Raw genomic sequence first — 23,137 nt, 5'->3', positions numbered from 1 at the left:
TCTGGAATGAAAAAAAAAAACAGCTATTAAATCTACATGAACGTATGTGAGCTTGTGCAGTTTGCTACGGATGCGGTTTGGGAGATCTGACTAGTGCGATCTCTGAACGTCCAATCGAAGGACCTGAAACGTGTTGGGGCGTAATCGGTTGGTTACATCAACAGCTTCAAGTAACGTAAAGTTTATGATTAAAAAAAAAACCCTGCTCTTTCTACAGCAGCACGTGATGTGACGGCTGAAATCCGATTGGATAAAAACCTCCAACGTGTACAGACACTAGGTGGCGCTGCAGTGCTCTATAGAAAAGCTATGAAATGAAGAAAATGGACTATTGAGAATAATTTAATACACAGTCATAGACAAAAATGTATTCAAAATTAGGTCAATAATTAATATATTAATTAGTTAATATATTGTATTTATATAATATATTAAAGCGAAATACATGACAAGGTTACAAGCATAATAACATGATGCATTTTTGTTTCCAATCTGGCAACCTGGAGTTTAGATCCGTCCCTGGAGTGAACTATTCTGACTGAGTCAGAGGGGACGATGCATGGAGTCACAACACAAAAACCCCCCTCTGCTAAGAGAATAAGCTCGTCCATACAGTACTAAAACAAAGACAGTACACATCAACACATCCCTATACACACACACACACACACACACACACACACACACACACACACACACACACACACACACACACATTTCAATACATATTCATTCATTCATTTATTACATTTATTTGCTTAGGAAGTCCTACTAATTAATCCTGTCCCAAGTAGCAACCATGCAAAACTCACCATTAAAGTACACATATTCATATAAAAACACAACATGCACAACACACATAGTACACAAAGATCACCTACTAAAAACACGCAGGTTATTAATACAGCAAATAAAGATTACATGTGGAATCGGATGTTTAAAAAGACACACATACCCAATTTTATGCTCAGGTGTCCACAAACTTTTGTCTATACAGTGTATATAAATATACATTCACTAAACACTTTATCACCATTACTGCTGCTATTTCATTAGAAAAATATGTACTGCTTTTTAAGGATTATATGTTTATTACATATAATAGAATATAGGAATAAATGTACAATATAAAAAAAGAATAGTAATGAATATAAAGAATAGAAATAGAATAGGGTTGTGATTAATATGTAGTAATAATGTGTAATAATATGGAGCTATAGTTTGATATTTGAGTAGCCTAATAAAGTGCCTGATGTGCAATCAGCTCAAAAGCTTCGGTTAAGCTGTGGCATAGTTTCAGAAACTGTTGATCTCCTCAGATTTTCACACATAAGTGACAGTCCATAAGTATATACATACTTGTAATATATATGATATAATAATAATAGTATATTTTTGTACTACACTTTAGTATCTATCTATCTATCTATCTATCTATCTATCTATCTATCTATCTATCTATCTATCTATCTATCTATCTATCTATCTATCTATCATCTATCTATCTATCTATCTATCCATCCATCCTCAAGGTTATAAAAAAGTGGTGTTATGGCGACATCTGCTGGTTAGATTTTGCAGTTAGTAAAAAGAAAATAGAAAATCCCCTTTTTTATCTTTCTGTTCTTTCAGTCTTAAAACTGTTACTTTTTTCTTGCTCTTTTTTCTTTTTTAAAATTGCTACTAAATAGATAGATAGATAGATAGATAGATAGATAGATAGATAGATAGATAGATAGATAGATAGATAGATAGATAGATATATAAACAGACAGACAGACAGACAGACAGACAGACACACACACACACACACACACACACACACAGATAGATAGATAGATAGATAGATAGACAGACAGACAGACAGACAGACAGACAGACAGACACACACACACACACACACACACACACACACACACACACATATATATATATATATATATATATATATATATATATATATATATATATATATATATATATATATATATATATATATATAAAAACCTGTAGGTAACGGTAGGTAGGTCTTCTTCTACTGGTATACAGCGAACTAAAGGTGTTGAGATTTGTCTCCTATATCCAAAAGGTCCTTTTTTTTTTCTCTGTCTATTCTTCTTCTACATATTCTTCTTCTTATATAGTGATCATCCACCCTTTTTTCCAGCCCTTCCTAATCCATCCTCGAACAGTAGTACTTCTGGATGGAGGCCACTTAAAGTTGAAACCACTCTCTCCTGCTGAGCATGTTCTCCACATGAGCAAGATCCATGACGTGGATCCATGCTGAGTGAGGTTAAACCAAACAAAGAAAAACATGAAGATATATTTGGATTGCAATTCATATGAACTCTCAAGTGTCTGTTATTTATAACGTGAACTCTGATGGAACTCTAATGAACGGACATGTCGGTGTTGAAGATGAGGTTTGGATGAGACTTATTCTTTAGGTTCCTCTCAAGGTGTCCAGTAGATCATTTATCAGGGATATATCTATTTTTAAAAAGGTTTTATAAATAAAACACCATTTCACTGAGCAGAAGAGATACAGGGGACATGAGGAGGAGAAGAAGAAGGAGGAGTTGAATGGTGGATGTGTGAAGAAGAAGGAAACTTCACAGTGCTGGAGTTTAATGTGAAGCTTCTTTGTGATGAAATATAAAAGAAATAAGTGTTGAAAAGTGTATTTTGTTGAGTGTTAAAAGAAAGGACTGGAGCTCTGGGCCTCCAGCGCGGGTGTCGTGGCTGTGACTCGGCCTCTAGTGGGAGCAGGAGGCGGTGCAGTATGGCGGCGCTCTCCGCGCTGGGACTGGTCCTTTCGCAGCCATTTTCTGTCCAACCACACGGCCGATCGCAGACGCGAACCAACCAGGGCTTCATTGCAGGTTTGTATCCGACTCCGGCCAATGATTGCTAACCGATTTCTCGTTAGCTCGAATGAAAATGTCCGTCGTCTCGGCCAGATCTTTTTTCGCATCTTGTCCGTCTTCAAATGTGACATTGAAAAAGCAGGAAGTGTTGAGAATGAAGCCGGGTTTAGAGACCGGGGTTTCGGGGAGACTGGAGTCCGGGAGTCGAGGCCCGAACCTGGTCCTGCGCGCCGGTTCTTCTTTGTTGAATAGAAACATTTACACCGCATTTTATACAAAAACTATCGCATTTCTCCTGGAATAAAATGTCCCAAAAACATTCCCGAATTAGGATTCTGAGTAAACGGGGAGTTTTACACGGTGCTGGTATGTGATTTTTAGAGGAATTTGGTGATAAAATCCGCGGTAAAATGGTGCTGCAGTGACGGTTATTTCAGCCGCCTGTAACCGCGGCTAGTCAGGCGGCTCTCCGGGTAAGCTAGCTGTGTTTACTCCTTATCAAACTCTCATTTTATATATTAAGAGCGATAAGAATAACAAAAAAACGATCAACACAGATTTAAGATTTGTTTAATTGCAGTTTTCTCGTTTTTTGTTTATATTGGTGGAATTCCGCTCTGTTTTTCTGTGTTGTTTTGAATGCAGTGCTAGTTCACAACAGGCGCGCTGACTAGCTTGCTAGCATCCCAAATATACCCCCACGTACCCGCTGTTTTTTTTTTTGCTATTCAAATGTAAAAAAAAAAGCAATTTTAATGTTTTTTATTGGTTTTTTAATTTATTTTCAGATGGACGGAGACAGCAGCACCACGGACACCTCGCAGTTAGCTATCACAGGCGATTATATGACCGGTGGCCACTACGTGCTCCAAGCACAGGACGGTAAATAGATCATTTCTTATATCGCTATTAGTGCTTATTATGCCACAAAGCATCGCTGTTATAACACCTATGCGTATATGTCGTGTTATCTATGTGTATTGTATGCTACATTCCCACAACTAGGGATTGCTACCCATATATTTCGTGTCGAGTCGAATGCAGCGAATCGAAGCCTCAAAAGAGTCGGTTCACTCAACAGAGCTCGATTCGGTTTACATTTTAGATCGTGTTTCTGCACGGAATTAATCCTTCCTGCATGGCAACTGAGACCGGATTTAGTGTGTGTGTGTGTGTGTGTGTGTGTGTGTGTGTGTGTGTGTGTGTGTGTGGATAAAAATACATTTTTAAAGTTGTGCTTCATAGGGTGGCAAAAACAAATTCTGGAATGAGTCGAGTGAATTAGCTCGGTTCGCGAGTGAGTCGACTCTTGGTTTTTTTTAAAACTGGGTTTACATCCTTTAGAATGAATCATTTCATGTATCAAGATTAATTTCTATTATTTTAGTTTTTTACTAATTTTAATTGTGTATCTGTAAATATACAGGTATAGATATATATAAGACGATATATCCTAAAAAACAGACTTCTAAGATGCACAATGTCCGGTCATATTCAGTGAAGAATTTTATCCAGATCATTTTATACGCCAGAATTAGTAGTTATATTTAAAATGTCATATAAAACGATTTATTGCAGGCCAAACGTAAGTCCTAGATGATGTCGACGTGGTGTTTTGATGAGCTCTCTTTCAAACACAAGCGACGAGTTTAGTTTAGTTGCACGCTTTGATCATGTGTTCTGTATTTACCACAAAACACTCATCATCTTCCTTAAAGTCTGTGTTTGTGGTTGCAGAATGTGGTACAGAAGTCCGTGGTTATGTTTGTGTTCCTGGAGTTAGTGATGCTGCAGATTTCCAGTTACAGAAAAAAAATTTTTCGCTGCTTTGCAAATGAGCTGTAATGCACTCTACACCGCCACCTATTGGTCAATTATAATTCTGCATTATTAAAAGTTCGATGTTCTAGTTGCGTCGTAGTTTCTGTTGGTCTAATGCTCCGAAAACACGCTCAGCGTTCAAATAAATTCCTGAATGCATGTTCCCTCGATCTAGATGACGGTGAGGAAAGTCTTCATGAGCACGAAGATGGCAATGGCTGCAAAGACAATCTCCGAGAGCAGGATATCTACCTGCCCATCGCCAACGTAGCTCGCATCATGAAGAACGCCATCCCACAGACAGGAAAGGTTCGTGTCTCAGTCGTTCTCAGTTTTTTTTTTATTTGTTCTCCAAATAATCCTTAATGTTCCGTTTTGCCCCGAAGATCGCGAAAGACGCGAAAGAATGCGTGCAGGAGTGCGTGAGCGAGTTCATCAGCTTCATCACGTCAGAAGCCAGCGAGCGATGTCATCAGGAAAAGCGCAAGACCATCAACGGCGAGGACATCCTGTTCGCCATGTCCACGCTGGGCTTCGATATGTACGTGGAGCCGCTCAAGCTTTACCTGCAGAAGTTCAGAGAGGTACAGGTTCTCCCTGTCTTACACACACACACACACACACACACACACATTTCTTAATGTTAGTACAGTGGAGTAGATCACGGGTTTTGTTGGTGTTTTATCAGGCAATGAAGGGTGAGAAGGGGATTTCAACAGTGGCAGTTGCAGAAGGCCTGAGTGAAGAGCTTACAGAAGACACTTTCAGTGAGTATTGTATTCAGTTGGACACATGAACATATGTGCATCTTTTTGAACATCTCATTCCACATGTAGTCCCCATTTGCTGTTTTAATAACCTCCTGTCAACTCACTAAGATGATGTTCCACTAGATTTGATGGAGATTTGTGCTCATTCAGACAATAGTTTCAGGTCCTGATGAAGGTGAGGAGGTTTCTGGGGTGCAGTCAGCGTTCATGTTCAATAGGTTTGGAGCTCTATAATAGGAGATCTCCCACTCCAACCCAAAGCACATCTTAATGGTGTTGGAACAGGTTTGGATCTTCTAGTTCAAGCGCTGGGAAAATTTCATGTCCACACATGACATATCTTTGTGGCTGAGGAAAGTCAGGTGTCCCAATATTTTTGGCCATATAGCGTGGAGGTCGACTGATAGTGGATTTTACATTGAGATATGTAGGATCATACTTGCCGATAACCGATTATTCATTCGATAGTTTTTAATTACGAATACTGAATTAAAAAAACCCAAAAAGAAACATAACACTTAATGTAAAATAGTACTAACAGTACTGATTCTTGAAAATCTTCAAGTTCTAAAAGAATATTAAAATTTATTTAAACTGTTTTAATTTATTCCGAATAAACAGTTACATCAAAAACAAAGAAAAATAAACAGCATGCAGCATCAGTGATTCGCCTCTAGAGGCCGCTCTTGTACTGTATAACGTGACCTGGAAAAACTTATGGATTTTTTTATATAGTTCCAGCAATCAACTATCACTACTGAGTAACCCTCCTGATATAGCAGGTGTGTGAGTCCAGGCTCTAGTTTCCAGTCCTTGGTGGTGTTCTGGTTGAGGGCCCTAAGTGCCATTGTGAGGAAGCTCCTCCTAATTCATTCCCTGGTGGCCTTCAGGAAGCAGATACCGCTCCTTGACCAGTCTGTTGGTCCTGACTAGTAAAAAGTGGTAGTTTTTACAACCTGCTTTATATTCACTGTTCGTTTTTTTTTTTCCTTTGGTGTTGCAGCAAATCAGTTACCTGCCGGACTGATCACAACCGACGGCCAACAGCAGAACGTCATGGTGTACACCACGTCATACCAACAGGTGTGTCTGAAGGTCCACAAACACATTTAGAAGAGATACTTTAAAACCTCAGAGCTGTGTAGGAAGAAGTACATAAACCATGTAGTTAAAGTAGAGACACTCAGTAAAATGTGACTCCAGTAAAAGGAAAACTTGAGTCTGATCTTCCCCATGCCACACCGAATTGAGGCAATAATTAAAGCAAAAGGAGCCTCGACCAAGTATTGAGTACAGATACAGTAAATGAACAGACTTCTCAGAAGACCAACAATTCACTCAATGTTTTTCGATTGGTCTTATGAAGTTCACATTTTTTGAGTGTGAGAATTGGTGGGTTTTTGTTGATTGTGAGTCAAAATCATTACAATTAAAAGAACCAAAGATTTAAACTACTTTAAAGTGCACACAGACTTAAGTAGTTTAAATCTTTTGGTTCTTTTAATTGTAATGATTTTAATGATCATCATGCCGGAACTGGTTTGGGTCTCCTCGTTCAAACGAAGGGAAAATAATATGGAAGAACGTTTGGCTTTAAAATACAAGTATCCCACACTTTTTTCTCCTTATAGTTCATTTTAATTTTTAATTGAAGGATTTATTATTATTATTTTTACCAGCTGTACTACAGAGACGCATTGATAATGGAGTTTAACTGTTCTTCCTCTTTTTCTTTAGATCCCTGGTGTTCAACAGATCCATTTCTCATGACCTGGATAAGCTTGAGCTCATGCACTTGTCCACAGACTGCTCTGTCACCTAGTCAGGTTTCACAGGTGGCTTTGGAGGACAGAAGAAAGAGATTTTTGTACATTTTTCTTTTTTTTCCTTCTTCTTCCTCAGTGTGTAATTTCAAGCAGTCGTTTGTTAGTTCTCTAATACACATTCGTTTTTAAAACCGTCACATTCTCAGAGTGGAGACTGATCGGATTTTCTTTGTTTTTGCTGAGTTTTCTGTCCCATGTGTTTAGGTTTTTAAAGAGTTTGTGGGCGGCTGGGTGGGTTGGGGGTAAAACCAGGTTTACATAATTATTCACAATAAATGGATTCCATCGAGTTGAGTTTGAATCATGTATGATACATAACTTCATGGGTTGTCAATTTGGAGTTAATTTTAAAAAATAAAACGAAGGAAATGCACACACGAGGGTGATGCGGCTGCTGCCTCAAAACGTAACGATCGCGGCTGTGCAGATGTGGTCCTACAGCCGATACATTGGCAGCGACTAGCGTCTGCTCCTAACTCCATTAACAAACACCTTTTCACCATGTCCACACGAATACGGTTTCGTTTGAAAGTGCAGATTTATTTATTTTGGGCCTTCCATCCACACGGAAACGTAGCTTTTGGAAACAAATGGCTGGAAAAGTCAGGTGTCCCAATACTTTTGTTCATATAATAGTGCAGGTGTTTAATAATGAAGCAAATGCAAACTAATTAATCCTAGGTCATATATTTTACAGGATGTAGCTTAAAAAAAAAACGTGAAATAAAATGGATTTAAAAACGCAGCTAAACAGCTAAAACACGAATTTGTGAAAAAATATATACGCTAACAAATCTGTACAATAAAAAAAATATAAGTTAAAGTTTTAACAAGAAGTTTAATGCACTCGAGTTCCTATATAAAAAAAAAAAAAAAAGAATAAAACACTGCTGTATGGCTCCTGGGGATCTTCGTTTCGGGGGCCTGGTCTCAGATGGTGTGAGGGGAAGTTCCTGTTCCATCATGAGCTAGAGGAATGAAACCACATGTAACAGTCAGAAGTAATATAGAGGATAATTACATTTATTTAGTGAGCAAATTCTTTTTTGGAGGGGAAAAAAGTGTGGTACTGAATTAAACAGGAAGTGTGGTGTGTGTGTGTGTGTGAGACTGATCTTACCTGATGTCTTCTGGCTCAGGGTTGGTAGGACTGGAGTCTGGTTTCAGTACTGATTTCATCTTAATGCTCTCTGCAAGACAAACCAACACAGAATTAAGAATTACATGTGATGCTGAGAAAGTCACTTTCATCTCACACACACACCTTGTAGCCAGCGGATCTGAGTTGCGGGCCCGTAGCCGCGCTCGTTCTTGGCGGCGATGCGGAACACGATGGCGGGACGGGCTGTGCAGTCGATGTACGCGTTACTCAGATTCGCAGCGTTCACGGTGCACGAGGTTTTGGCGCCGCGATAAATGCGTATGAAGGTCGACTCTCCCGGCTTCTCCGAGCCGTTTCCTCGTGTCTTCTTCACCGCCAGGTACATGGAGTATTCCTGGATTTTCCCCGATGTGCTCGAGGGCGATTCCCACGTGATGTGCACCGAATCAGATGCCTGGACGAAAACGTATGCAAATTTAAACAATATCAACAGTAAAGGTCGACCGATTCATCGGTTTTGCTGATTATTTGGCACTGATAGTCGATGGCTGGAACTAGAGGCAAAAATCCATACAGATAGTTTTTCCGGGTTGCGCTATACAGTAAGAGAGTGGCCTCTAGAGGCGAATCAATGACACCACGTGCTGTTTTATTCATTTTGGTTTTTAATTATTTGGATTATTTTTGTATGTTTTAAATGCGTCTTATTTTCATGAATATTTATTATTTAATATAATTAATGTATTCATATTTAGTTCATTTACCACATTTTTATGAGTCAGCTATCGGTAAAATCGGTCGACCTCTAATTAACAGAACATACTGTAGATACACTATTTGAACAGTACTGGGTCACTCGACTTTTCCAGCCATTTGTGGTGCTTCTCCAAACTGTTCCCAAAAACTTGGAGGCACACAATTGTACTGTACGTCTTTGGATGCTGGCGCATGGAATTTCCCCTTAATTTAAACTAAAAGACCCAAACCCGTTCCAGCTCCATAAAGACTGTACCCCAGGCCTCCTCATCTACACCAGTACCTGACTTTTGTATCTGATTGAGCTCAATTCTCCACAAAATCTTGTGGAACATCATCTCAGAGGAGTGTAGGTTTTATTATAACAGTAAAATGGGGACTAATTGTGAAACGTCAAAAAGCACAAACGAATCTTAAGCTCAGGTGTCCACAAACTTTTGTCCGTATAGTGTATTTCTGCATGAGCAGATGTACCTTGGTGATTTTGACAGCAGGAGGAGCTTCTGGGAATCCAGGACTGCACGTCTTAAATTCCCCGACGGGACTGAAGTCTCCTCGGCCGCAGCTGTTCAGGGCCGCCAGTCTGAAGCGGTAGGTAACGTTAGACGCGAGCTCCTGCTTTTCTCGCCCTTCAAAACTCTGAGGACTTTGAATCTTCGACTAGACAGAAATAAGAGAGAGATGATAATACTGAGGTGTTGTATAGTTCTGAAAATGTGGATCCTGTTCAAAGTCTGACCTCGGAATCATTGGAGATCTGGTCAGTGCTGCCGTTCTCAGATGGTAGGTAGTAGTTTGTGACCTCGGCGAAGTGGGTTTTAAAAATACCGACGTCGAGCCACGCAGAGACTTCATTCTGCAGGGGATGGGACAGATTATCAGAATATAACTTACATTTATGACGTTTGGACATGTGCAGAGGAGGGACATGGGGTATATCACTAGGAGAATGCTGAGGATGGACCCTCCAGGAAAGAGGAAACGATGAAAACCAAGGAGGAGGTTTATGGATGTGGTGAGGGAAGACATGCAGGTAGTTGGTTTAAAAGAGGCAGATGTAGAGGACAGGGGGTATGGAGACTGTGGCGCCCCCTAATGGAAGAAGCCGAAAGAAGAAGACAACATTTATGGCATTTGGCAGACGCCCTTATCCTGAGTGACTTATATTTCTCTCATTCATACAACTGAGCAGCGATGGGGTCAAGGGCCTTGCTCAGGAGCCCAGGAGTGGCAGCTTGATGTGATTGGGATTTAAACTCATGACCTTCAGATCCAAAGTCCAATGCCTTAACCACGAAGCTACCACCTCCCCCAGACATTTCACACAAAAACAAATACAGTGTAAATCTTTACCTGTCCTGAAGGAGTGGTTACATTTTCAGGTTCTGGGGATTGAACAGAAAAACAAAACCTTAGATCATTTGCAAATTTTTTTGAATATATATGTATATGTATATGTGTGTGTACACATAGACAAAAGTATAGGGACGCCTGACCTTCTCCAAAAGCTGGAGGCACACAATTCTATAAGACGTCTTTGGATGCAGTATAATAAAATTTTCCCTTTACTTAAACTTGGAAACCCAAACCAGTTCCCTATGTACTGGCTGTGAGATTCGAACCGCACAAAGAATCTATTTTATATATTTTATATATATATATATATATATATATATATATATATATATATATATATATATATATATATATATATATATATATATATATTCTTTGTGCGGTTCGTATCTCACAGCCCGGTTTATCGCGGAATTGTGTTTGCCACATATTTAATTTGTTTGGCTGATTTTCCCGGTCTCTTGTGGAGATATAACAAAAAAACTTATAGGGAATTGTTTTTATAGAGTTTTATGTTGAAATAGTGAAATTTATTAATAAGAACATAATTATTAGTTATAAAATGAAGTAAAATGGTAATATAGTTCAGTATTGTATATATAAAAGAGCATTTTTGGGGTGGAGTCCGTTTATCGCAGTTTTTCGTTTATCTCGAGTGGTTTTGGAGGCCTCTCCTCAGTGCAAAACCAATAGAGCCCACTGAAGGACTCTGGAACAAGATTCTCTGGACTGATGAAACCAATATTGAACTGTTTGGGGTCAATTATAAATGTTATGTCTGGAGGAAACCAGGCACCGGTCATCACCTGCCCAAAAACCATCCCAAAAATGAAGCATGGTGGTGGCAGAATCATGCTGTGGGGATGTATTTTCCACAGCAGGAACTGGGCAACTGGTCAGGGTTGATAGAAAGCTGAATGAAGTAAAGTACTGAGATCTCAATAAAAGCCTGTTCCACTGCACTCAGTACCTCTGGGCTGAAAGTTCACCTACAATGACAACAACCCTGAACACAGCTAAGACAACACAGGAGTGGATTAGGGATGACTCTGTCAATGTCCTAGAGTGGCCCAGCCTGAACCGTGACCTAAAACTTATTGAACACATCTCTGGAGAGACCTGAACGTAGCAGTTCATGATGCTCCCAATCCAACCTGTCCCAGCTTGAGAGGATTTGCCCTAAAGAATGGCAGAAAACCCACTAATCCAGGTGTGTAAAGACTCGAGAGTGGAATTGCTGCCAAATAGGCTTCAACTAAGTTCTGAGTAAAAGGTCTAGGGAGCTTCTGCCTTGGATTTGTTGAGATTTAGTCCCATTCTTCTTACTCACTTCTTCAGTTTTGGGTCTCAAAGCAGCTGAACGCTGCCTGTTTACTGTCAGTATTGACACAATACAATCAGATACCTGAGCTCTGGTGAAACCATGACTACAGAATAAAACCAATGAAAGCATGAACGTGAGGAAGTTACCAGGTTCGTCTGCGCCGATTTCGACTTTATCTGTGGTCTCTGTTCTGGTTTCACCTCCACCAGCACTGTTCTGTGGGAAAGAACACAAATGGTTGTCATTTCAAGACATTTCATTCTACAGCAGTTTAATATATTTCACATTATTACACCACATTTTATTATATAAATGTGTTTAAATGAACCCCTGATTGGTGAAGGTGATGAGAAGGTTCACTCTCAGCTCCAGACAATCTGTGTGCGGTCGTCTTGGTCCATTTTCGAGCAAACTTTACCAGTTTTCTCATGATAGCAGTAAGAAAGTGATTTTTTTTAACAGATGTGAGCTGCTAGTCTGAGACCCGAGGCACAAACTGAACCAAAAATGCCAATTGTTGAGTCCATAGTGGAAAATAATTTGACTATTTATTAACGAAACAGAGCAGGAGTTTTGTTATTTATACTGAAATTTAAATTTTTTACTGAATTTACAAAATCAGACACAGACATGCTGCTTTTTCCACTGCGATCTCCAAAAAGTGATTCTTCTTGTTTAGACGAGTGCTTGGAGATGTCACACATGTCTGTGTTTCCTGTAATTATCTATGGACGCAAGGTCAATATAGTCACGTGACGTCACGTGCTCTGGATATCTGGAAGTCCATATAGTAAAAAACATTGGACTTGTTGAGATGATTTAGACTTAGCAAATGATTTAATAGGCCTGAAATAGTCCTAAGGAACCCAAATGTTGATGTGCATACATAGAGGTAAATTCATCTCTTATAGGTTTAATGGTCTTCAAGGTACGTGACGGTATCGAGTGTATTTTTTATCCATTTTTAAACATTTCTTAGGTTGTGAGGTTTTTTATACCTACAGCAAAGGATCTACAATCGCATGTAAGCCTGTAAGAGAATTAATGTTTGCTGTGGAGCTCCAACCTGTAGCGCTGATCTCTCACGGTTTCCATCTCCGCCTCCATGGGACAACTCCGACTCTGGAGGAAAATACTTCAGTTAGTGTCTGCTGAGGGAAGCAAATCATGGAGTTCCTACAGAAGGCTTGGGCTCAGGGGGACTGCAGGAGCGATAATTGATTGTGGCGGGTTGTTCGGACAGAAATGATGGCACATAAGTAGGTCAGGTAGTTTGAGGAACGGGTTTTGCTTTCATTGTTTAAAATACAAAAGAAATGCAGGTAGAAAGGAAACGAGGCTCTCGCAGGCAGGAGAACGTGGACAGTGACAAAGAAATGAACATAACAAAAACAGGACTACTCCAGGCTGCATTGTAGGTAGCTAACGTGACTAGCAAACACAAAGAGGAAGTTGACAAGGGACACCACACGTTCTCTTACCTAGAGATGTAAACTAGCAAAGAAGGGGCGTCAAGCTTCAGCTTTAAAACAATAGGCCCCGCCTCTTCTTTTCATGCTCTTGTCTGCTGATTGGTCGATTCTGAGTTATAATTGACTTTAGGCTCAACCAATAGCAGAACAGCACACAGGAGACAAAGACAGAGGAAAAGAAGCAGAGACAAAGACAACACTGGACACATTACTGGCATGAAGAAGCGTCTTTAGAGGCTCCTCCCCCTCCGTTAGACTGCTGGGTGGAGTCGGGGTAGTTGGCGAATCAGAAGCCTGCTTTTGTGATGATGGAGGAGGAGCAACGTACTGCAACTGCAGCAGGTAGCAGTCGGCTGCAGGTAAAGGGTGCCAGGCTACGTGCAGCATGTTGATCGTGGACTTGACCAAATACACTGCACCTGGTGTTGCTGGTTTCTCTGCGCACACACACACACACACACACACACACACACACACACACACAGAGGGATGAGAAATGTAATACCAGGAGCAAACCTGTATTTCTTATTATTTTTGGTAATAATTATTTTTCAGTAAATATAGTGCATACACACATTTTAAGTATTCAAACAGTTATAAATTGTACAGCTCTGGATATAGTGCTGTCCAGAATTATTGGCACCCTTTATATGAAAAAAGAAAATACTAGTACTTAACAAACACCCCCTAAAAAAAACATTATAATAAGCACATTTAATAGAGCTGCTTATTAATAAACAAGTAAATAAATAAATACATACATAAACAAATGGGGAATCAATAGTTTTAGATAGACATATTTGAAAAAAGTTATTCTAATGAGAGAAAAAATATATATCTCATTATTAATTATTAAAAATAAAGTAATCAGAACTACTGTGATAAAGATTTACACTACGATTATTTGCTCATATTTAGAAAAGGTGTCATTAATTATGTAGGGTGCTGTACCTATAAGAAAGAAAGGCCTGCTGTAGTATACGATATAAATTTATGCTCATTTAAATATTATACAGTAGTACACACGTGATTATTAATCATTAGTCTTCTGTTTAATATTGATTATGACAGGTTCTATTAGTGCTTAAACAATACTAAACAGAATCTTCACACACACAACCTCTCAGCTCCTCTACAGTCTGTAACAAGACTGAATTCACCTGTTTCCAAATACCACAGGTCTTTGAAGCACACTTGGTAGTTCCGGGTTTTGCGATAACCGTCTCGTCCACTCCACATGTAGAGGCGAGTGCCGATGGACACGCTGCAGTGACCGGCGCGAGCTTTCGGCCAGCACGTGTGCTCCTTCTCTTCTTCCTGCTCTACAGATGTGCCTGACTGCCAGTGCTGTCGGCTCTCGGGGTTCAGACGTCGCCACGTCATCGTGTCTTAAAGGCAGATTAAAAATAAAAAGGTTTATAAGGAATCATTGCGCAGCGATTCTGAGGCTTAAAATCCAGTGAAACGTGTGTGTGAGCATGGAGTTAAATAAACGTGATAATGCCGCATCATAAAATGGTCAGCTGTGAGAATTTCAGTGTGTGAGGTCCATACCGAGGTTTAGAACTGAGGTAGAGTTCGTACAGATCCATTCTGCTCCTACGGCGTTCTTCTCTGTGGCAGGAATCCAGCCGCCAAACACGTACATCCTTCACAAAAAGGAGAGAGAGATAGCTGAGAAGGTTTTATCCAAATAGGTTTTACGAGAGGTTTTACGTGTTCCTTTTGATTCTATGTGACAAATTCGGTTATGTAACTGTCTGAAGACCGAACAAATCTCTGAATGATGTTCCAAAAATTCTTCCTTAGCATGAAGAACAGATTTACACAATCTCTCTGCAAATATTTTGCTGTTCCACTTGTCAAAGTTTTTCTCCACTAGTTGGAGATTTTCTTCTTCATCCCAGAGCAGTTCAGTAGGATTTAGGTGTGGTGACTGGGCAGGACATAATAGATTTCACTCCAGACGTCTGTCTGCTCTCTAAATAACTCTCAGACGTGCGCTTCGGCTCATCGTCTTGCTGTACGGTGAAGTCGGTTCCAATGAGCCGCAGTCTAGACGGAACTGCATGGTGCTGAAGTGTGGAATGGGAGACATGTAGTATCAGGATTCCTTTCACTTTCCAGAAACTTCCCTGCTCCAAAACAACCCCGAACAAACTTCCAAATAGGACATTTTTGTCTCTACCAGAAGAACTTGTGTAAGATGGAGAACTGGAGAGAAGATGTGATCAGACTCCCTCACCTCTACATTCACACATCATCTCTCCAGTTCTCCATCTTACACAAGTTCTTCTGGTAGAGACAAAAATGTCCCTTTTGGACTTTCATCCACTCATTTATTGTCCAAGTCTTGTGTATTTGCTTTTAACCAAAGTTTGTTGCATGGAAACAAGAAGGAACATCCACGTGTCACAAAAAAACACATAAAATACTAAGATTATAGTGGCCTCCATTATTATTATTATCATTAATTGGGGTATAAATATGAGGTAACAAATTTTTAATAATAAAAATATGCCAGTTTCTACCATCAGGACAATAAGGCAAGTGGAAATGCTATGAAAGCGTGTGCCTGTATCGCTTCGACGCCGACTTGAAGATGGTTTAAGTGCCCAAAAACATCTCCAAGAATCACAGCTAGAGAACTGCAGAAGTGTTTTTGCATCTTGTGGTCAGAAAGTAGCACATTTACCCAGAGTGCCAATATTATTAAAGGGCAAAAAAAAAAATATATATATATATGCAAAGCAGGAGAAAGAGAATAATGAGTATACAGGAGGGAAAAAAGGGAGTAAAAGCGAAGAGCTTCATTACTGGTTTCCAATCAGATTTGAAGAGTGTTGACTTCTGGGTAAAGGACAGGGTCCTGCTGTTTTAGGTACCGACCACGTCATGGTGTCTGAAAGAGAAATACACCAGTGAAGACACAAATAAAGAGTGAATAGGAAGATCTGTATTTATTCAGTCATAAAACAAACAAAAACAAATTACACACTATAAGACTGCAGTGACGGGAGGTCAGGTCCAGTAAAGTCTTCTCTGCTGGCCTACACGCTATCAGAAGCACTGACCTACATTTACAACATAAATTCTAATATATGTTCCATGAAATTATTAATTTATTCCCAACAGTTTATTCTCTTCATTTCATAGCGTTTCTCTTGGCTGCACTGCTTCCAGCACGTGTATGTTAGATTTTTATTCCAATCAGATTTCAGCCTCTATGTGCTTCCATGTGAATCTAATCTGCCCAGAGCCTTCAGAGTCAGTACTGCTGGACTTTTACAACAGTCTCCTTAATAAATAGCTCTGTTTCTTTAACCAATCAGATTTCAGATTCTCCTCACAGGGCAGCTCGCTGGCCCAGGATAGCGTCAGCATTTTTCCGTCTTCTGATTGGTTGGTCAGAGGAAAACTGTTACAGCCGAGTTCGACTGGTAAAACACGTGTGTAGCTCTGCACACATTAATACATCTGAGCTCGACTTTTTTAATGCCTACAGAGGAAGAGAAATTGATTTGGTCTCAGACATACTTAAAAATACATTTTGAAGAAAAGCTAGACATGGTGAGGAGGTCGACCAACCCTGAAGCTAGCTAGCGTGTCTCAGCATGGGAAAGGGTTTGTTCACCACTTCCAGACCAGTGAATACGAGCGGTACCACTGGATTACAGCCTCTGGGGGGCGCTGCACATTATAAATCTGCACCTCTGGCGAGTAGGTTGTATTTTATTTACATTTTTAATGTTTTTGTCATGTTATTATACAAATATTGGTTCTAAACTGCTTCAGATGTTGTAGGTGCACAGTTGTGGTTGTAGTGTAGAGGTTTGGAGTCTTAACTGGGTTTCTTGCTTTAGTAAAATGGTTTTCACCTCCATATGTGAAATGTTTCTCTGTAATGCCATGCATTGTTATATTGTGTTTTTGTATTTTATTGATGGTTTTAATAAGTGTGACATGATAGTGGTGGTATTAAGACGTGGATTAAGTCAGGTACGTCCACACTGAAGGCTCAGGTACCAAATGCACGGCATGGAGTTTGACAAATTGTGACGTCTAGACGACTGGGTCAGAGCATCTCCAAAACTGCAGCTCTTGTGGGATGTTCCCGGTCTGCAGTGGTCAGAATCTATCAAAAGTCCTCCAGGAAAGGAACAGTGGTAAACAGGCAACAGGGTCGTGGGCGGCCGAGGCTCACTGATCCAACAGACCAGCTCCTGTAGCTCAAACTGCTGAAGAAGTTTATTCTGTTAATGTTCCATGGGTCAGGAGTGTTTCAGCAGCAAAAAAGGGGGAGCAGCACAATATTAGGCAGGTGGTCATAATGTTATGCCTGATTGTGTATATATTTAAAAAAATTACCTCAGGAAGTTATACTGAAAGCTTACCGATATCCAGCTGCCACAGATCTGCTAGTCTGTTCCCGCACATGCCCCCAAATATGTAAAGTTTTGGGGAGCTGCCACTCTTTCCGCTGTACGTCACGCATGTGTGAGACTCCCGGGCTGATGGACCCCCTCCTTTAGTCTCTGGGACGATCCAGGCTTTGACTCCTGACTGCGTTTGAAGCTCCAGCTCATAGAAATCATCCAAGTATCTGCAGAGTGTCACAAGCAGATCAAACTGAGGATGAACTGATTCAACTCACTGAAATTTTACTGCGCTGTAATTTATATATACACACATGACAAAAAGTCTGTTTGTGTTCGGTGACTCTGCTGCAGCTCCTCATGTCACGTGAAAGTCTACGATAGGTTTCTGAGTCACGTTATACCAATTATACACAAATAACACATTTTTGTAGCTTTTTTGTTCCTATACTTTGATACCCGTTTAACTGCTTTTGCCGATAGTTTTTAAAATGGATACTAGATAAAAAACATACAATCATAACGCTCAATTTAAAATAGTATTAAACTTTATAAGAAAAAATAAAAAGTACTGAATCATGAAAATGTCAAAGGAAACAAATAAATATATAAATTAATAAATGTAATTATATAACTAATAAATGATATATAATAAATATAATATAGAGCTTTAGCGCGTAGTGTCAGTGATTCACCTCTAGTGGCCGCTCTCGTCACGACAGCGGACAGCTGGAAAAACTATCCACAGATAGTTCCAGCAATCAATTATCTGTACCGATTAATTGGCCGACCTCTAGTTGGAGGCACATAATTGTATCGGATGCTGGAACATGAAATATTCTTTTCACTTGAACTAGGAGACCCAAATCTGTTCCAACATCTGATCCAATGCTTTCCGGTTGGAAGATCTTCTGCTATAGAGCTACAACCCTATTGAACGTGATGATTGTGAATGCTGACTGCACCCCAGACCTCCACACTTCCTTACCTACATCACCATGTGACTTCATTAACACCCTTGTGGCTGAATGAATCTGCGATCTTCTCAGAAGAGTGAATGTTATTATAACAGCAAATGGTCAAATGTACACAAACTTTTGTCCATGCAGTGTACGTTCCTGATTGTTGAAGTATCCTAGTATCCTAGACAGAAGGTTTTTTTTGAGGAAATCTGGGAAACCTTTAATTTTAAACACCAATAAAGACTCACCGGGGCACGTTGCCATTTGGGTCTTCACTATCGTTGGCTAGCCCTCCGAACAGGTAGCACTTGTTGCCGTGGAGAGTGAAGCTGTGACCCAGACGAGGGCAGGGAGGTGAAGCGTTTTTCGGTGGCCGCGGCTTCAGCTTCTTCCACAGCCAGCGACTGGCCTACAATAATAAAACAGCAGGAGCTCAGCATTTTTGTGTTCCATATAATGCTGATGTTCTTCTCTTCATGAGCGAATGTGCTGTAACCTGCAATTCGTAGAGATTGTTGCTGTATTGCCCAAACTCCACCATTCCTCCAAACACCAGGATGCGTGTGCCTTCACATACCAACCCGTGTGCAGCACAGCCGGGTGGGATGTCTCCTCTCACTGCTGGGAGGAACCACTGTCTGGAAACTAAAGGCACGAGAGAGAAGGAAAGAAAGGTGTGTGCGTGCGAGTCTGTTAGTGTTTCCAGCCTCACAGATCCATCCATCCATCCATCCACAAACTGACCAACAGACCCAAATCCATCCATCCATCCATCCATCCACAAACTGACCAACAGACCCAAATCCATCCATCCATCCATCCATGTATCTATCTATCTATCTATCTATCTATCTATCTATCTATCTATCTATCTTTCCATCCATCCACAAACTGACTCACAGACCCAAATCCATCTATCCAACTGACCTATAGACCCTAATCAATCAATCCATCAACCCATACCCCCCATCCATCCATTATTCAAACACAAAGTGACCCACTACCCATCCATCCATACACTGACCCACAGACCAGCCCACCTATTTACAGGTAAAGGAAATCTATAAAAGCCTTTTTCATGAATAAAATATCTACACACAAACCCACCGATCTATCTATCTATCTATCTATCTATCTATCTATCTATCTATCTATCTATCTATCTATTTATTACGGCTTTCGGTAATGTTATAATCAGTATTGACAGTGATTGGTATCGAACCGATAATAGTATACAGCAATAAATCGTATCGCACATCCAGCGCACAAACTTTCTTTAACACCGCCCTGAAAGCGGCCGCGTGCTCAACCGCGTCCTGTTGGAGACGTAGTGCACTAGATAGTGTACAGACGCCGTTATTATTATATACACCATGTAGGGAGTAGGGCGCAGTTTGGGATTTGAGCTCCCTTCAGTTACACTTTCCCAAAACTACTCAACCAAACGAACCGGTACAGAAGCAGAAACCCCCTCCTTCCGCCCTGGTGTGCGCTCCTACCGGTGTTATAAACATGCAGCTCCTCCGCTATGCCCTCATTTCCCCCACCGAACACCACCACCATCTCCCGGATCGCTGCCGCTCGGTGTCCGTGTCTTGCCCGGGGCACGGGGCCGTTGAATGCCTGCACGCGCCTCCACAGAGGAGCCTCGGTTCCCATCATTACAGAAAAAAACAAAACACCAAAAAAAACAACAACAATAATATTGTTTATTTATTTTTTAACCCAATGAAAAAGCACCGCCGGTGAACGCTGCATCGCACCCTGCAGGTCTGCCCTGGACACCGCGCCGCCGCTCTCAACCGGGACGCGTCTCAAATCAACCGGCGTTCCCTCGCTTTACCCCCTTACTCATTTTACCACAAAAAAAACGCCTCTCCGAGATGTTTAATTTTCGATCTAAATCTTTATAACATTTCTAAAGTTGCTGGAAAGATCCTGCTGAAATAACAAGACCAGTTATAATGTAAAAAAGCAAGGGAAAGTAAGGAAAGACACATTGATGAATTGAATTGACACCCACCCACTCTTCTTCTCATGTATTGTGATTCCTGCAATTTTCTTGTTTAGCGCCCTTGTGTGGCCATTTACAGAATAACTCAATGTAATTAAAATGGAGGACAATTGACGCAAGGAAAAATAAACAAATAAATATACATACAAAAAAAGATAGATAAATTAACATGCAAAATAAGCGAAAACAATTGCATGAATAAATGTTGATTAAGAGAAATCTATAAAGGTTTTTTCATGAGTAATTTTTTTTATCTATCTATCTATCTATCTATCTATCTATCTATCTATCTATCTATCTATCTATCTATCTATCTATCTATCTATCATCTATCTATCTATCTATCTATCTATCTTTCCTTCTTTCGGCTTCTCCCATTAGGGGGAGCCACAGCAGATCATCCGTCTCCACACCCCACTGTACATCTGCCTTCTTCAAACCAACTACCTGCATGTCTTCCTTCACCACATCCATAAAGCGCCTTCTTTGTCTTCCTCTTTTCCTCCTTCCGGTTGGCTCCATCCTTAGCATTTACCTACCGATATACCCCGTGTCCCTCTTCTGCACATGTCCAAATCATCTCAATCTCGCCTCCCTCCACCTTCTCCACTTCTTTTTCCTGCAACCGCACCCCTCCACTGTCCTCCCTCTCATTCACACACACAGACTCTGTCTTACTCCTACTGACATTCATTCCTCTTCTCTCCAGCATGTACCTCCACCTCTCCAGGCTCTTCTCCACCTGCTCCCTACTCTCACCACAAATAACAATATCATCTACAAACATCATAGTCCAGGGAGACTCCTGTCTGACCTCATCCGTCAACCTGTCCATCACCATTGCAAACAGGAAAGGGCTCAGGGCCGATCCTTGATGCAGTCGAACCTCCACCTTGAACCAGTCTGTCGTTTCTTCTGCACACTTCAGTGAAGCGTCTCGGAATGGCACCTGTACACAATTACACACTGCATACAAATACAATACAACCTGCAAAATACTGGGGCGACGGTTCATCTTCCAACAGGACAACGACCCTAAAAACACATCCAAGATAATAAAGAAGGGACTACAGGACGACTCTGTGAATGTCCTCGAGTGGCTCAGTGGTTCTGCAAAGAAGAATGGGAGAAACTGCCCCAAAATAAAGTCAAACTCAAAAAGACTTGAGGCTGCAACTGGTGCCAAAGAAGCTTCAACAAAGTATTGAGCAAAAGTAAGTTTTAAATATTAAAATTAAAAACAAAAAAAACAAACATTTGCAAAAATTTCAAACACACTTCTTTCACATCGTCATCATGGGTTTTTGTTTGTAGAATTACTGAAAATACTGAATTTAATCCGTTTTGGAAAAAAGCTGTAACATTACAAATTGTGGGAAAAGTGAAGCTCTGTGAAAACTTCCCGGATGCACTGTATATATATATATATATTTATTTATTTATCTGTCTAATCATTTTTGCACTAAATGTAAAAAGAGGAATAATAATTAATATGTAATATCAATAACGATTGCTTTTAGAAATGCATTAATATTAAATCTTGCAGGCAAAGAAATATGTTGTTATTAAAAAAAAAAAAAAAAGATGCTCCTTCTGCAGTATTCCAGAGGGAAACGTTTCTTGGTATCACGGTGTCCAGTGTGAAAAGTGAATTGGACGTTGACTCTCGGACTCTCGTGCACTTCTGCATTATTGTGTTACGGTCTTGCTGTCTTACGCAATGTTTAGTGAACAGGGTGATGCTTTGTGTTTCTGTTGACGCTCTGGAATAAATCGGCCTCGTTAGAAAGTTCCTGAACACCGAAATGAATAAACGACTCCACAAACTCACCAACAACGAGTCCAGTATCCAGAAGTAGCGAAGCGATGGATTGTGTTCAGTCCTTTCCTGTAGAGCTGCGGCCCTCAAAATGTCTTTTTTTTTTTAAATAAGGAAAACATGCAGAGAGGAAGCGTTAAAAAATTACTTCCTACCCTGAAGTTATTGTCTTTGAATGTAGAAAGATTCCCTCCATCCTTCCTTCCTTCCATCATTCCTTTGTTATTCTCATCTTCCTATCTTTTTTTAAAATTTTTCCTTCCTTCCTTCCTTCCTTCCTTCCTTCCTTCCTTCCTTCCTTCCTTCCTTCCTTCCCTCCTTTCATATTTCCTTCCATCCATCATTCCTTCCATCATTTCATTCATCCTTCCTTCCCTCATTTCTTCCTTCCACCCCCCCTCCCTTCTTCGTTATTCCGTTCTTTCCATCATTCTTTTTATTTTCCTTCCTTCCTTCTTTCCACCCTTCCATCATTCCTTTCTTTCCTCCTTACTTATTTCCTTCCTCTCCTCATTCCATTCAACATTCCTTTTTCCTTCTTCCCATCATTCTTTCCATTTTTCCTTCCTTCCTTCCTTCCTTCCTTCCTTCCTTCCTTCCTTCCTTCCAAGGGAATAACAAACCCTTCCTTCAATCATTGTTTTCTTCCCTCCTTTCTTATTTCCTTTC

General features: G+C 40.3%; 2 protein-coding genes across 4 annotated transcripts; one reads left to right on the top strand and one right to left on the bottom strand.

Moving 5' to 3' along the window:
• The first annotated feature begins 2,729 nt into the window (after positions 1 to 2,729).
• On the top strand, positions 2,730 to 7,424 carry nfyba (nuclear transcription factor Y, beta a). Of its 3 annotated transcripts, none has more exons than XM_046873574.1 (7): positions 2,730 to 2,885; positions 3,659 to 3,752; positions 4,867 to 5,000; positions 5,078 to 5,275; positions 5,380 to 5,458; positions 6,465 to 6,544; positions 7,199 to 7,424. In XM_046873574.1, exons 2-7 carry the CDS (start codon positions 3,659 to 3,661, stop codon positions 7,229 to 7,231), a joined length of 618 nt encoding a protein of 205 aa, XP_046729530.1. In that variant the 5' UTR covers positions 2,730 to 2,885; the 3' UTR covers positions 7,232 to 7,424. The 3 variants fall into 3 exon arrangements, with proteins under 3 accessions (XP_046729530.1, XP_046729528.1, XP_046729531.1); XM_046873572.1 differs by having other exon boundaries at positions 6,456 to 6,544; XM_046873575.1 differs by lacking the exon at positions 2,730 to 2,885 and adding an exon at positions 2,907 to 3,017.
• A 382-nt stretch (positions 7,425 to 7,806) lies between these two features.
• hcfc2 (host cell factor C2) lies at positions 7,807 to 20,784 on the bottom strand. The gene is made up of 16 exons (XM_046873571.1): positions 20,135 to 20,784; positions 19,132 to 19,280; positions 18,884 to 19,044; positions 17,692 to 17,900; positions 16,115 to 16,199; positions 14,852 to 14,946; positions 14,458 to 14,685; positions 13,510 to 13,734; positions 12,892 to 12,947; positions 11,972 to 12,041; positions 10,499 to 10,530; positions 9,885 to 10,001; positions 9,620 to 9,805; positions 8,552 to 8,843; positions 8,408 to 8,477; positions 7,807 to 8,255 (listed from the first exon to the last, which is right to left on the bottom strand). The coding sequence occupies exons 1-16, from the start codon at positions 20,295 to 20,297 to the stop codon at positions 8,249 to 8,251; spliced, it is 2,145 nt and encodes a 714-aa protein (XP_046729527.1). The 5' UTR covers positions 20,298 to 20,784; the 3' UTR covers positions 7,807 to 8,248.
• Positions 20,785 to 23,137: the final 2,353 nt, after the last annotated feature.

Source organism: Silurus meridionalis, chromosome 18 (genome assembly GCF_014805685.1).
Source record: "Silurus meridionalis isolate SWU-2019-XX chromosome 18, ASM1480568v1, whole genome shotgun sequence".
In the NCBI taxonomy this organism is placed as follows: Eukaryota; Metazoa; Chordata; class Actinopteri; order Siluriformes; family Siluridae; genus Silurus; species Silurus meridionalis.
Note: the sequence above shows the minus strand (reverse complement) of the source record. Positions and strands in the feature narration are given on the sequence as shown.

Bases quoted from the DNA above. Each gene is read 5' to 3' on its own strand.
- nfyba (XM_046873575.1), top strand. From the start codon at position 2,907: ATGATTGCTAACCGATTTCTCGTTAGCTCGAATGAAAATGTCCGTCGT. The intron at 3,018-3,658 runs GTTGAGAATGAA...ATTTATTTTCAG, and splicing joins ACATTGAAAAAGCAGGAAGT to ATGGACGGAGACAGCAGCAC. The intron at 5,276-5,379 runs GTACAGGTTCTC...GTGTTTTATCAG, and splicing joins ACCTGCAGAAGTTCAGAGAG to GCAATGAAGGGTGAGAAGGG.
- hcfc2 (XM_046873571.1), bottom strand. From the start codon at position 20,297: ATGATGGGAACCGAGGCTCCTCTGTGGAGGCGCGTGCAGGCATTCAAC. The intron at 16,200-17,691 runs GTAAGCTTTCAG...TTTCTCTTTCAG, and splicing joins TCTGTGGCAGCTGGATATCG to ACACCATGACGTGGTCGGTA. The intron at 13,735-14,457 runs GTGAATTCAGTC...GTGTGTGCGCAG, and splicing joins CCTGTGGTATTTGGAAACAG to AGAAACCAGCAACACCAGGT.